Here is a 14,458-nt window from a genome sequence, read left to right as displayed (position 1 = left end):
CACCTGTGAGATTTGTGTGCAGTTCAGGGCTTACACTGGTCTGACTGAAGGACACGGAGCTCAGCCATGTAGGAGGGGCACTAGCAGGGCTTATTGTAGAGAGTGGGCCTCAAAGGCAAGGACCGTTATATAACGAGAGGTGGGGTCAGGAAGGCAGTGTCAAGGAGGCGTGGAGCAGCAAGGATGTGGGAGGGACATAAGCACAGCTAGTAAAGAGAGCCCTGCAATCCTGGCAGAGAATTATCAATTGGGTTGAATGAAACCAGGCAGGAGAGCCCGAGATTCAGGCATTGTGCATTTCTAAGAGCATAAGTCAGCCCAGGATCACATCATAACCTCCTCATCTATAAAATGAAGGTCATGAAGGTAGCAGCCCTGCAGCGGCTTGTGAGAATTCCTCCAGCATGTGTGCAGCGCTGGGAAGGGTGCCTGCGTAGGAGCTGCCCAGTGTCCTGTTTATGTATCCATGGGATCAGAACTGGTGTCGTTTGTTCAGGAGGAGGACACTGTGTGTTTAATAAAGTTTTTTAGTTTGGTCTTTCGGTTTCGCAGGACAGGTTAGAAGGGGTTAATAGCTGGACCAGGGCAGCCATCAGATAAGGGTCTCTGTTATCCAGGTGAGACCTGATGTCTGACAGACAACCTCGAGGGAGATGAAGAAGCCCTTGAAGGCTGATTTTGTGCTTAGGGACAATGAATAGGAATGTTTCAAAGATTATGTCAGCATTTCCCACCTTGCCACACTTACTATCTTTCTTTCCTGATTATTTCATTCCCAAAAGCTGGTGAACTTCCCTATTTCTTATCTTGCTGTCTAGGGATTTATTTCCTGGCAATGCCATCATTACACCAAAGTTCACCACAGTGAAAGCCTGTGGCATATTCCATGGGCTATATTTTAGTGAGCGCTTGTGTTCACAGTATTTAAGATTATACCTTAAAGGTCTTCCTCATATTTTACAAATGTCAGTGGACCTTTTGGTCAGGGGCACCTGCCACAGCTTTGTCTGGAGCCAAGCAGGCAGTTGGAAAGAGGCCAAGGCAGGGAGGAGGTGCCGGCACTCCCCATGCCTGAGTGAGTAGGATATTTGCAGCATGAGTGACCAAATCATTCGAAGCTCTCAGAAAGAGATGGCCTAAAAGGTGTGCATTTGAATGGGGAGCTACAGGCACGAGGGACCGTACTTTCATGGGAAGAGAGTAGAATGGGCACATCTTAGAGAATTTGTTCCTCAGGTCCTCAGGGAATAAGCAACTTTTCTACTGTCTATGTGTGTATGGGTGACATGTAGCAATTTAAAATTTACTCTGTTTTATTCAGTAAAACAGACCTCTCTCCGCCAAAGGCTGGGGGGTGGCGGGGGGTGGGAGACAGCAACTTGGAAGCAGGTTTATATTGCAAAATGAACCCACCTAAAACACAATTTTATGAAGTGTTCTGCCGTTCTTTTTTTCCAGATGCTCACTTAGCACGGCAGCCTGGGTGTAGTAAACCACAAAAAGCTACTCTAAAGTAGGGGGATTTGGCCTAAATCCACTGAAGCAGAGCTAAGGCTGATCTAGCCATCCATCCTTAACTTATTTTAATTACGCCTGGATGTTCCAATTCTCTTGGCAAATTTTTGAAATACTTGAGTAGAGCAACCTAGAGTTGAATACTGTTTTAAGATGGCTGGTTTGTTTCCTGCCTTGTAAAGAAAGTTAGAGTACATGTCTCAAAAGTTGCCACCCTTCAGCACTTCAGAACACTGCCAAGCTTTAAAAGCAATTAATTACAGAGATTAGAGACTGATTCTGTGGATGACAGATGATACTAAGAACTCTGCAACCTATAGCGCCATCCCTGAGGGCGGGGTACTTTTCTTCCCTTTCCCTTAAGGTAAGGTTTCTTTGATCCAACAGGCCGCATGCATGGGGTTACGTTGACAGGTAGATTTTCTTAAGTACTAGCCATTAAAGTTTCCAGTCTCTTTGTGGGCCACATTAAGAGAAACTAAAATTGTTTTGAATTAGAGCTAGTGTTTAGTCCAGACAGCCTCTGGGGGTTGAGGAGCATAAATATATACAATTTCAAAAGCAAGAAGTTCTGTGCTCCATATGGGGAGCTAATGAAATGCAAATCTGATACTTCAAGTATTGTTCTCACTCTGATTTTCAACTCCTTTTCTTTTAAATGCAAAACAGAAGGACTCAGCAGAACTACACCATAAAATGGTTTCTTCAACTCCGTGTGAAAAGGACACAGAACTAATTTACTTTTTTTCCTATAAGCAGAGCTCTCCTCCTGATTATAGATGTTTTCACAGCCAGTTGGTTTTCATTAGTGGCAGTTTCAGCCCTCCCTATTGTTACTATTCCTTGGCCTTGCATGGCCGCACAATGGTGTTTGGACTTAAATTGACTCAAGGGCTTCTAGTGTCCTGGAGTCTAGGGCTACCCAGTTGAGGCCCTGATGCTGCAAGTCGGTTTTTCCCTGTTGTGTACTTTACCCATGCCAATTTAGCTAAATTGTTCCTTTTAAGCAGGGGGAATTTCCTAACACGATATTCTGGGGAACATGTTCATGAGAAAATGGTTGTCCCAACAATGACAAAAACCATCTGAAGAAGTCTGCCAGGGCAAGGGCTCCTGTAACGGCGTAGGGGTTATAACGACACCACAGCTCAGATGAGGTGATAGAATGGGCCTTATTTGTCACCTTAAACAATTTTGCATTTTGCCTAGATGCTTTATTTGGGTTTGAGAACATGAAATAGAAGAGAATGGTATTAGTACAGTAGGATTCCCAAATTTTTTCCTTCTCTTCCCTACTTAATGGCACATGAAATAACATTCAGTTTAAATAGCAAGGTGGATGGTTTTAACATAATCAGGTCCCAAATCTAGAGAAAAAGACAAGCCAGAGGCATCCTTGGTGGGGTGCCTCATCCAGCTTCACCTGGGGCTTCTCTTCTTCTTCGCTGCCTTTGAGTGCATGCTTTCACTTATTCAGCCCTCATCTTGATCTGCATGTGTCTTGAGGATTTCGGCTTATCATCTGGTTCTCCCAATGACTATAATCACTGTTAAAATAAGGACCTCATCTTCTATTTCCTTCTTAACACTCTCAGGCCTCATGGGTGTCATACACAGAGAGGAAACACTGGTGAAATAATGGGTATGACAGTGCTTTGGAAAGTGATCATAATTACCATTATACTAAGCACTGTTTAATGGATTCTTAGCTGCATATGAATATTAAGGATACAAAGGTACTGCTGCTTTGTTTTTCTAGTGTAAAAAATTCTGCCTTGTAGAACGTGCATATAGTTTATTGCATTCTTTCTATGGCCAGGAACTTTGCTAAGCACTTTATGTGCATTCATTTGCTTAATCCTCATGTGCACACATACAAACACAAACCCTTTCTGTGGGGAGGCAGGGGGATGCAGTTATGTAGTTATTACTATCCTTGTTTTACAGATGAGGAAACTGAGGCTTAATAAAAATTTTTTGCTCTAGTCACACTGACCAGGAAGTATCAGAGACAGGACTGGGACCCAGCATGTCTCACACCAAAGCCCCTACCTTCAAAAGTTGCATGTGACATGTGTACATCTTGCTCTATATTTGTGTGTTTACATCTTTATCTCCAGTCCTAAATATGATGATGCTTTTTTAAGAGCATAGACTCAAAGAACAAATCAAGTCATGTTAATATGCCACATTAGTTATAGGTTGTAAGGAAGTAAGATTTTAAAAATAAGCCTAGACCATGCATGGTCGCTCACGCCTGTAATCCCAGTGCTTTAGGAGGCCAACGTAGGAGGATTGTTTGAGGCCAGGAATTCAAGACCAACCTGGGCAACATAGTGAGACCCCATTTCTATCAAAAAAAAAAAAAGGAAAAGTCTGGGTCTAATGCTTACAAATTAAACAAAGGAGTGATTCTCTTGTTGCAGCTAATAATGTGATCAAGATTTTTTGCCCTGGGTAAGACTATTGTTATATCTAATAAAAATACATTTCAACATTATGTTTTATATTTTACAGTCAATACTTTGTTGTTCTGACAATCAAGACACAGATTCCTGATTAAATTAGTAAATCATTTAAGCTGATGGTAGACAGAAAATGAGGAAACAGATTTGTATTTTTGCTTAAATCCTTCCCTATGAAACATTAACTAGATAAGGGATATTTGTATAAAGAGTTTGAGATTAGCAGTCAAGAGTTGTGAGTTTGTGGTTACTGTCGTTTTTTATGTTTGACCTTCAACAAATCACTTGGCCATTCTGGGCCCCAGTTTCTCCGTCTATTAAAAAAATGCCTTAACTATGAAGTACTTATACATTTTATTTTGCATATTATCTGTTGCTCAACTTTTTAACAATAACATGTAGTTTCTAACCTTCTCAAAACCCATTTTTTTACCTGATAGCAAACTTGAAACACTCCTGACTTATAAACAGGTCAGAAACTTAGTTCTGTCCTCCCACTTGCAATTCATGGATCCTAAATGTAACAGAAAACAATTGTGTATGGGTATTTTCCCTAGTTCTAATCTTCCAATCCTTTGCTTAAGGAAACTAAATCATAGAACATAGCAGCTTTGTCCTCTGTGTCAGCAGAGCATTACAAAGCCCTGAAAGAATGTTAAAGCAGTTTTAAAATCCTATTTTTAGGTGCAATATTGTCAGGAAATAAGCTTTCACTGAGAGATTTTGAGAAAAAAGTACTTGAAAATCAGCAGCTGGCGTAGCAAAATGAATTATGTTCAATTTTAATACTCAAACCAATATGGTTAATAACAATATTCTTTCTCCAGGTTGAAATTATCCAATGATGAAATCAAACGGGCAATTCTAACAATGGACGAACAGGAAGATCTGCCCAAGGACATGTTGGAACAGGTGAGCTACCAGATGTATCTCAGAGCAGAAGTGAAAAGCGACCATCAACAGGGAGAGGGATGTTGAGAACATCCGGTTGTTGCTAGTGGATCATTTCCTCATCTATGAATGAGGTGGCTGAACCAACTTCCCATGTGACTGTGTTAGGAAACTTAATGACCTTATTCTCTCATTGCCTCCCAAACTGATGGGTGAGAAGGAAGATCAAGTTTGTCAAATGCCTGGGACCCACAGCATCCCTCAAGCTGCAATTACGTCATTATACCTCAGTAAATCATATAAATCTAGCTCTAGAAGAAAATCTGTGTTTCACAGGAATACTGAGAATCTCACTAGCACTGTGAGATTGCAAACCATACTACAAAAGCTGATTCATTACTAAATTCTAAATCTAATTTGTGTCTTGGTCACCAGACCCACTACCATGAAAATGAACTTTAAACCCCTCACATTGTCATCTGTATCTAAACACACATGTGTGTCACAAGGCAGTTGTAAATGTCTTGGGGCTAAGTTTTCACCTCTGTACATTGTACAGCACCCTCTTGTGTCATAAATAGCAGTAAATTTAAATGCCAGGGGTAGCAAGAATGGGATTTACACCCAGTCAGTATACATCTTTGCCCATAGTATCTTGATATAATTTTTGTTATCCATGACCAAGCAGCCAGTATTTTTATAGCATTTCTTTGTAGCCACTCCAACTGGGTCATGGGCTGTTTGGCTTCTTTGTCTACTTGTCCGCAAATAACAATGTTGTTGATCTCGCACATATTCTAGGGATTTTCACCTGTCTCTGCCCCCTGCCCCCTGGTCTGGGCCTTAACTTTTCTGTGCTCTGTGATGATAGTCTCAGAATTCTGTAAGACTGTTCCATCCTTCTGTCTCATTGTTTTGGGGATGGGCTCACATTTTGAATGTTTTGGTCAAGAAGTCCACATTTGTTAGAGCCAGGTCTACCTAAGGTCAACTGTGGGCACAAGCAACTAGGATTCTAGACCGAACTCCAGTTGCATCTGTAGGCGTGCTTTGCTCCAAGAGCAGAGAATAAGGGTATTTTGTGTTGTTAACAGTAATCCTGAGTGGCGAAGTTGCTCTGGGTAGAGCACCTGTCTACCTGCACGTGTGTTTTCCATGGTTCTCACTGATGTCTCGAAGGTCTCAGACACCATGCAGGGAGGAATGATGTTTGCAGAGTCACTCCCTAATGGACCTGCCCGCTCCTTGCAACCTCGGCAGCTGGAATAGTCCTGGGGGAAAACCCTCACATTTGCTGTGGAAAAACTCTTCATACTGTCCTTCAAAGGTTTTATTTAATTATCAAAATAGTTAATGATTATGTTCTCAAGTCTCTTGGGGTGCTCTGTGTATGAATGGTTTAAAAGTATTCCCTGAACCCAAAATTTGTTTTGAGAGCATTTTCTAGCTCCTCCATACACCCTTCCCTCCCTCGCTGTTGACCAGTCACACAGAGTCTTTGTTCTGGGACAGTGGAGCCTAGCTCCCTCTGCCCCTCCCAGGTAACCCTGCCTTCAAGTTGCTGCACCCAATGTGCTAACCCAGAGTGAAGGACTATGTGTAAAGCCACTTTAGTCCTCCTGGCTTCAGCTCCTATTAACAAGGTCGTATGTTTTAAAATTCCACAAGATCTGTTTACTATGGAATTGCATCCAGCAAAATTCCTCCTTGAGGGAAAGGATTTCAAAATCTTGCCAAAAGGGCCTGCAGTGCAAATAGAATGTACTTCAAATAAATGCAAGAAAGAAAACCAGTCTACTGAAGCAGAATCTGGCCAAGTAGGATATTTTTTGACCTGGCCTCTCCTGATAATTCTGTGTGTGTCTTGCTCTCTGGTCATCTCCCACGCTCTTTCTTTTCCTCCCCATTTTACTGTTTGTTCTTTACTTCCGTTTCCTCTATACAACACTCTTCCCAGACAAGTGTTGATGCCAGCATTTCCTTACTCCTATTTAGGATGTGCCTGGTGGATGCTTTCATCCCCTCCTCTCTTGCTGCTTGCAGCTGCTGAGCTCTGATCTCAGATGAGAGCTATACTCTCTTCTTTCTTGGAACACATATCTTTATCCTTATTCCCAGATATTTGCCTGACTACCCATCCTCTCTTAAAACTACCCACATACAGTCCTTTACACAACTCTCCTTTGAGAAGGGACTGAGTTTTAGTGTGGCTCCTGTGCACTTTTAGGTGACAAAGGAGATGTAGTGACTGTGTTATTCTGACAGGGGACAAGTGGGCTCAGCACAACAAGTTTGCAGGGAGAGAGGGGACTATGCAAATTAGTGAAAGGATCCCGGAGGCTAGAACTCAGTTTCCTTGCCCAGTGGGTAAAAATCCAAGCTGAGGGAGGCTGGAGTGATGCTTTCCTCTCTCTTTTTCTTCCCTTCTTCTTGCCTTCCTCCCTTCCTTCCCTGCACTGAGAAAGAACAAGATACATCCTGAATAGTGTCACCGTTTGAACTCAGGAGCAGAAATGCCTAGAAGCTATCAGGCCCCCAGACCTATGAACTCCCTGGCATCTACTACCATCTTCCCCCACTTCCATCCCATTAAGAAGGAGGCGATATCCCTTCCCTTTGCTCTGGCCCCATTCCTTCCTTCTAGTCAGGACCCCAGCTGGATTGACTGCCCCCTCCTCTAGGTCTGCAGCCCCACCCTCTCTAAGCTCATTCAAGTGTCAGCCTTTAGCACATAAATACACCCCTACATACAGTCTCTACACACATATACCACACATACACACCCTACACACACACACCTACACACCCCCACACACACACTGTGCACACACACCCCCATGCACACACCCATTACACACACACACACACACCTTATACACATGCCCCTCTCAAGACTCCCCATCCCCATCTAGCTACTGTCTTCTCTCTGACACTGCCAGAGTCTTGAAAGCCATCCACACTCTCTTTCCACCCACTCTGCTGCACTGTCCTCCCCTCCCTAGAGCTCTTCTCAGGGGCACTTGCAACTTCCCTGTTGCCGGACACAGGGGATACTGCAGGGTCCTCATTTTTCTTAGTTTCTTGGGGGTGTTGGCACCCATGGCCACTTGCTGCATGCTGAAATGCTGCCTTCCCGTGGCCCTGTGAGCCATGCAGGCCTCTCTGGCTGCATCTCCATGGCCTCCTTTTAAAGGTTTTTCCTTTTCTTGTCCTGGCCCCTTGAATACTGGTTCTCTCCAGCCCTGCTTTTTTTCTCTTGACGGCACCTCTCCTAATCTCACTGACACCCGCACCTTCAGTAACCTACCTGTTAAAACCAATGCCATGCTTCAGCTTCCAAACGCATCTTCCTAGGGCTCAGACCCATTTGTCCAACTGCCTAATAGAAATCATTACTTGGTTCCATGTAATCATTTTGAACATTAAACTCACCTTCTCCTCCCCATTCTGGCCCACCCTACCTCCAGCCTTCTCTTCCTGGGTTCCCTGTTACGTTATTGCCTAAGCCAGAAGCCCAGGCGTCATCTTTGACTCTTCCTCCCTCATATACTACAATCCATCAAGTCAGGACAATTCCATTCAAGTCTCATAAATAGCTCTATAATCTGTCCACTAGCTCCACCCTATCCAGGCCACTATCATCTCTCACCCAGATTACTTAGATTACTTACTGTACCACTATCTAATCATGACCCCCTCTCATTTTTAATCTCTTCTAATTCTTTTTCCATCCCTCAAGCACGGCGATTTTTTTAAAAAATGTCAACTCACTCTCCTACATGAGATTTTCAAGGTATGTCCCAGTGCCTTCAAAGTAAAGACAGAACTTCTTATAAGGCCTTGCTACTCCCTGCCCTTGCCTACCCTGCCCTCTCCCACTGACATTACCACTGCCCTTCTACCTGCATAAGTGCTGTGCTGCCCATTCCAGGCCCCGGCACACAGTATACACTCTGCCTGGAATGTATTCTAGCCTCACAGAACACTTGCCTGTAATTCCAATTCTCCCTCTCTGCTGATGACACCCAGACTAACTGACTTTTCTGAGGTCCCTCAGTTAAATCCAGCAAACATTTGAAAACCTACTAAATGGATCATCTAATTCCAGCATCAAATTCTGGGGAGAGCCTCAAAGTCAAGAAGGTCACGTTTAAAAAAAAAAAAAAAAAAACTAAGGGCATTTGATCTCCAAAACAGCATGAGTCCACAGGTCTTGCATACACATCCAAAATGTGTGTACTTTGAAAGGAAATAAGACACATACAGAAGCACTGTTTCAGTTTTAAATATTGTTACTATTTCTTCCACATCCCATGCTCATTTCTTCCTTCAAAATAAACTACGAAATTAAAAACATCAAATCCCACTGTGTTCCTCTCACCCAGCTCTACATGGAAGGGGAAAAAAAAGATTGAATTAGATAAACCAGAAAAATAAGAAAATGGAATGGAAACTACAAATGGAATTATTCATTCCAGCATGATGTAACAGAAAAAGGTGTAGAGCTGGGAGTCAAGAGACCTAGGTTCTATTTCTAATCACTACACAAACTTGCTTTGTAATCTTGGGTGAGTGGCTTACTCTCTCTGGACCTCAGTTGTGTCATCTTCTGATGAGAGCATTGACTCTCTGAGGTCCTTCTAGTGGTCTGTGAAAAAGAGGTTCCAGTAGAGAACTCCCACAATTCTGATTTGAGAGGCAGTAGAGAACAGAAAAGTGCCAGGGATGAATCTTATACCCATTTAACTACTTTCAAGTAAAAATGAAAAGATTTCATCATTTCTATTGTATCTTAACCTGTGAGCAGAGCTTATAAATTCAACAAGAGTTAACATTTTATCTTTGGACAAATTAACTGAAAGGGTGAAAAATTACTCCATGGATTTAAGTGATAAACCCGGTTTTAATATTCATGTGTACTTTTCAGCTCTTGAAATTTGTTCCTGAAAAAAGTGACATTGACCTGTTGGAGGAACATAAACACGAACTGGATCGGATGGCCAAGGCTGATAGATTTCTTTTTGAGATGAGCCGGTGAGTTTGAAAATGCTTAGAATGTGAAGATGTCCCTTCCCTTTCTAACTTCATGAATTTTCAATTCATGTTGAATTGTTTGGGCTAATTAACCTGGCTTAACTTGAAAGCTTTTTCATTCTAAAAATCTTCTCAAGTCTGAGTGATGTGGAATTTCATTGTTCTGTTTATGTCAGTTGTTGCCTATGGGTGAGCCAGGGTGAGGGTTTTTTCACAATTATCTCTATTTCTGGGCCCCTTTGGCCTTATCAAGTAATAACTTTTCTTGATTCCAGTCAGTATCATTCTCCTCACCAGTTTGATTTCTTGGGATATTGTCTCATACTTCCAAGTAGCTTAGGATGGCAAGGTGGTTGTAAAATAGAAAAGAAAAATGAAAAAAAAAAATATATATGGACAGATTCTGACAATGTCAGTCTGAAGCCCACGTAACTGAACAACCAGGGTCTAGATGTCAAATCATGACACATGCAGACATCACTAATCGATCATGGCACTCTTCCCACGGAGCCTTGGCAAGCTCTCTGAACCCTTCTCCAGAAAGCCCTGAGGCAGCCACAGCTTCATAATTAGGTTTGGCATATGAGCTAAGTCGATCTGCTGTCTCAGGCCTAGAAAATTGATTCCGCATTAGAGAAGGACCAGTGGTCCTGAAACTCTCAGTGAACCTCAGGGCACAGCTTTCTCCTTTAGGCGAGCAGAGAGGGTCCTCACTGTGAAAACAGAGGGAGGTTTGCAGATGGGAGTGAGGAGAGGACAATGTGGGAAGAGGATACTGGAGACCAGTTTTACTTTGGAAAGTAAAATGGAAAGTTAAGAAATTTGGAATTTCGGAGAAGTGTAGGGAACTGTCCTTTATTTGCAGTAGGATGTTCTTTACATTTTCATTCCCTTTTCTCTCTTCTATGCTCAAGAGAGTTCCTGGGACTCTGAGGGAGGAGAGAGGGGCTTTAGTCAACAGCAGCAGCAGCAGGCTCCCACTTTCTTTTAGCAGTTGCCGTGATTGGAGCTAAGGACTCTGCTGCAGTTGGCCAAATAGCCCCTGTAGGTCAGACCAAAATGGGCTCTCCAGGCAAAGCTGGCTTCATGTCCTGTGTTCCTGTCCATGAGAGCAACTAATATATGCGTGTGGGTGGGTGTTGGGGGAGGTGCTTCTAGGTACCTCTACCTCTATATGTCACTAAGTGAACCTAGATATATTAAATGAATATCAATTAGTACATGTTTGCTCTTACAGAATTAATCACTATCAGCAAAGGTTGCAATCGTTGTACTTCAAAAAGAAGTTTGCAGAGCGTGTGGCAGAAGTGAAACCTAAAGTAGAAGGTAAAGTCAAGCTGCCTAGATTGGAAATTATGTTCGTCATTACAACGCATTTAAAAGTGCAATCCAAGTGCGTATAGTAAACAAGATGCCCTTGGTGATTTTTTATTTTTTATTTTTTGGCTCAAAATCTTTTAAAATTCTGAGGGATGATTACTTACGGTCAATGCTTGATGCACTGCCCTAATCTCGGGAGCTCACAGCATGCCTCCTGGTCTTCTCTACAGGGTTGGGCTTTTGACTTCAAGGATGTGAGGAATTAATCTCACTGCTATTGCATTAAACCTGTAATTAGCTTCCTTACAACACAGCCTGAGTAGATTTGTCAAAGGAAAGATTTGAGGATGTTGTGTGGTTTGATTTTTAAAATTTTTAAATGTTTGAAATGTGGGCAAGGCCACTGAAGAGCACAGCCACAGAATGCAGGCTGGAATCATGCATCAACCTAAGCTCTGATCCCTGTTATGACACCTGTAAGCTATAACATGTAACACATTTGACCAGTTTTCTGTCAGTGGAATTGATCAATACTCCTGTTAACCTGACTCACACCAGACAAGTGTTTGTGAAGAAATACTGGAGATGGGATTGCCATTCTAGATATTCCTCAGTGCTTATGACTGATGAGTCAGCCAAGAAAGGCCTGAGAAAGGATAGGATTTTGCAGCTGTCTATGGGTGTTGGTAACAACTTGAGTTGGCTATCCCTGTCCTTGTTGTTTGCTTCTGGTTTAAGCGTTTTGAAAGTGCTCTGGGTAACCCAACAACTCAAGTCTTACATCTTCAATATCTGTTATTAGGTGTGTGAATTTAGAATGGGTATCACTGAAACGTCTTGATTTCAAACAACGAAACACTTGGTAATCGTTGTGTTTTTATGTGTTTTGTTTTGAAGCAATTCGTTCTGGCTCAGAAGAGGTGTTTAGGAGCAGTGCCCTCAAGCAGTTGCTGGAGGTGGTTTTGGCATTTGGAAATTATATGAATAAAGGTCAAAGAGGGAATGCATATGGTTTCAAGATATCTAGCCTAAACAAAATTGCTGACACAAAATCCAGCATCGACAAGTAAGTATGGGATCTTCCAACACTTGGGGGAGCCAGGTGTGTAGGTCCAGGCTCAGATCTGTGCCCCTCTGGTCCTCCTCAGCCTTCATGACATTGCAGTCTTCAGTTGGAACTTCTCTTTCTCACTGCTTTCTTCCCTTCTCTGACATTGACTCTTCTCTAACCTCTCTCATGACTGCAGGCATCTCCCATATTGCTGTTGGACCAATTATCCTTCATCCATTTTTGGTCCACAGGGACATCATCTGTTCTAAGTTTTGCTGTTGTTTTTGTTTTGTCCTCCCTTTTTTAAAAATTAGTTTTTTGTAAACTTTTTATTATAGTAGAATATACTAAGAAGAGGTCAGTCATCACAAATGTTGGGCTTGATGATTTTTCACAAATTAAACACACCTGTGTAACCAGCGCCCAGCTCAAGGACAGAATGTTACCAGCACTCGACATCTCCCCAATGACCCCTCTGTAGAAAACTGTGTTCCACAGAAAAGGAAAAAACTGATAGTTGGTGCTAGAATATGAAGCTTTTGGGGTTTTTAGGTTATGTTTTTCCTTATACAGTGGAGCTGGCAACTATATTAAAAACTTATGTATAAATGCATTTTGGCTATTAATACTCAGTTGCTCATTGCAGGTCTCATTAAAATGCTTCCTAGAAAGTGTTCAATGCTGCATTTTAGGTGAACAGATTCTCATTAAAGATGTGAAAACGTTCTTGTGTCATTAACAGGGTAGGGTCATTAGGCATATTAACTCGAGTTTCCCTGAGAGCTTTGTTTCTCTGAGGTTCTCACTGACTTCAAAGGAACTTGCACAATTGTTTCTAAGGTAAGCTTCTCCATACCCAAATTCTTTTTAGAAATATGGGCTGTTCACCCTAATTATTTCTAACTAATAAGGGCTTTTACCCTATATTTTCTATAGGGTTCATGAAGCATAGTACTCTGGCAACCCTAAATCCATCCTAGAAGAAATAAGCAATGTGTTAATTTGTTGGTTTTGCATCATGTAGAGATAGATTAATGAAGAGCAGCTGTTGTTACAGCCCTGCCACCTTATTTTTAATGTAAACACTTGATCCTTTTCAGAGCACTTTCACATTTGATTGTCCCACTAGCCTGTGAAGTACATAAGCCAAATACTGTTGTCACCTGTTGTCAGGTAAGAAACTGACTCAGGGTCAGGTGGCTCATTCAGCTTGCCTGTGGTTACAACAAGCAAGGTATTCGGCCTTACAGGTATTTGACACCTGTGTTGTTGGTCCATTCACAGCTCTATTAGCAACAGAAGGATCTTATCTGGAGGTTGTAGTAGGGAATAGCAGATCTTATTTGTGTCTAAAGACACAGCTACCTTTTTAAGGAAGGGCATTCTCTTCAACTGTACCCACACAAAAGCAATCACCCACCCTCAGTACTTACCAATAACCTGGCACTTACATGATTATCTGCTTATTTACTGAGGTTACTACAGAATTTATATAATGTACAAGCCTTTTCAAAAGAACAATCTACAACTATTTCTGATCTTTCCTTTTCCTCTTTTTGTCTGCCTTTAGTATTTGGTCCCCAAATGCAGCGCCCATGCCTTATACACCTGCATGCCTAGCAAAGTGCTTTGCCTGCAAGCAGTCACCCATGAACGTTGTTCCATTGAATCTAATCAGATAGTGTAGGTGGTGGGACAGTCAGCAGGAAGGGTGCATTCACTCAGGATTGAATGCTCAGTTACTGGTAATGACCAGGGAAGAATCAAATGTGTGGCTGCTGTTGTTCCTTCCTTAAGAATTTGCATTTAGTCAAAGAGGTGTTATTTGGATCGCAAACAAATATGGAAGATCGGACGTCGTTTTAAACCTTTCTATAGCAAGAAAGGTGTGTATGGTTAAGGAAATTAATTGAAATGTCTCTCAATAGCAAAGCATTTCTTTTAAAAAATGAAAAAAATAGCCTCACTCTTTCTTGTGATGGTGGCTGGCATTTTGCTCGCTCCATGTGCCCCTTAGGTAAGAATCACATGGGCAGACAGGTAGGTTCCGTGAAGAGCAAAATTGGAATGAAGGCTGGGCGCACTGGCTCACACCTGTAATCCCGAAACTTTGGGAGGCCAAGCCGGAGGATCATGAGGTCAGGAGATGGAGACCCTCCTGGCTAACACGGTGAAACCTTGT

General features: G+C 42.2%; 1 protein-coding gene across 2 annotated transcripts in view; it reads left to right on the top strand.

The window, feature by feature from the left end:
* Positions 1-14,458, top strand: part of DAAM1 (dishevelled associated activator of morphogenesis 1) — a 194,907-nt gene that overhangs the window by 159,992 nt on the left and 20,457 nt on the right. For both annotated transcript variants that reach the window (XM_011989575.1, XM_011989574.1), the window contains 4 exons: positions 4,808-4,892; positions 9,799-9,905; positions 11,143-11,231; positions 12,123-12,291. In XM_011989575.1, the coding sequence (XP_011844965.1) occupies positions 4,808-4,892; positions 9,799-9,905; positions 11,143-11,231; positions 12,123-12,291 (450 nt within the window). The remainder of the gene's footprint in view (positions 1-4,807; positions 4,893-9,798; positions 9,906-11,142; positions 11,232-12,122; positions 12,292-14,458) is intronic.

This window comes from Mandrillus leucophaeus, unplaced genomic scaffold (genome assembly GCF_000951045.1).
Source record: "Mandrillus leucophaeus isolate KB7577 unplaced genomic scaffold, Mleu.le_1.0 Scaffold359, whole genome shotgun sequence".
Taxonomy (NCBI): Eukaryota; Metazoa; Chordata; class Mammalia; order Primates; family Cercopithecidae; genus Mandrillus; species Mandrillus leucophaeus.
The sequence above is the reverse complement of the archived record's forward strand: the minus strand, read 5'-3'. Positions and strand labels throughout refer to the sequence as shown.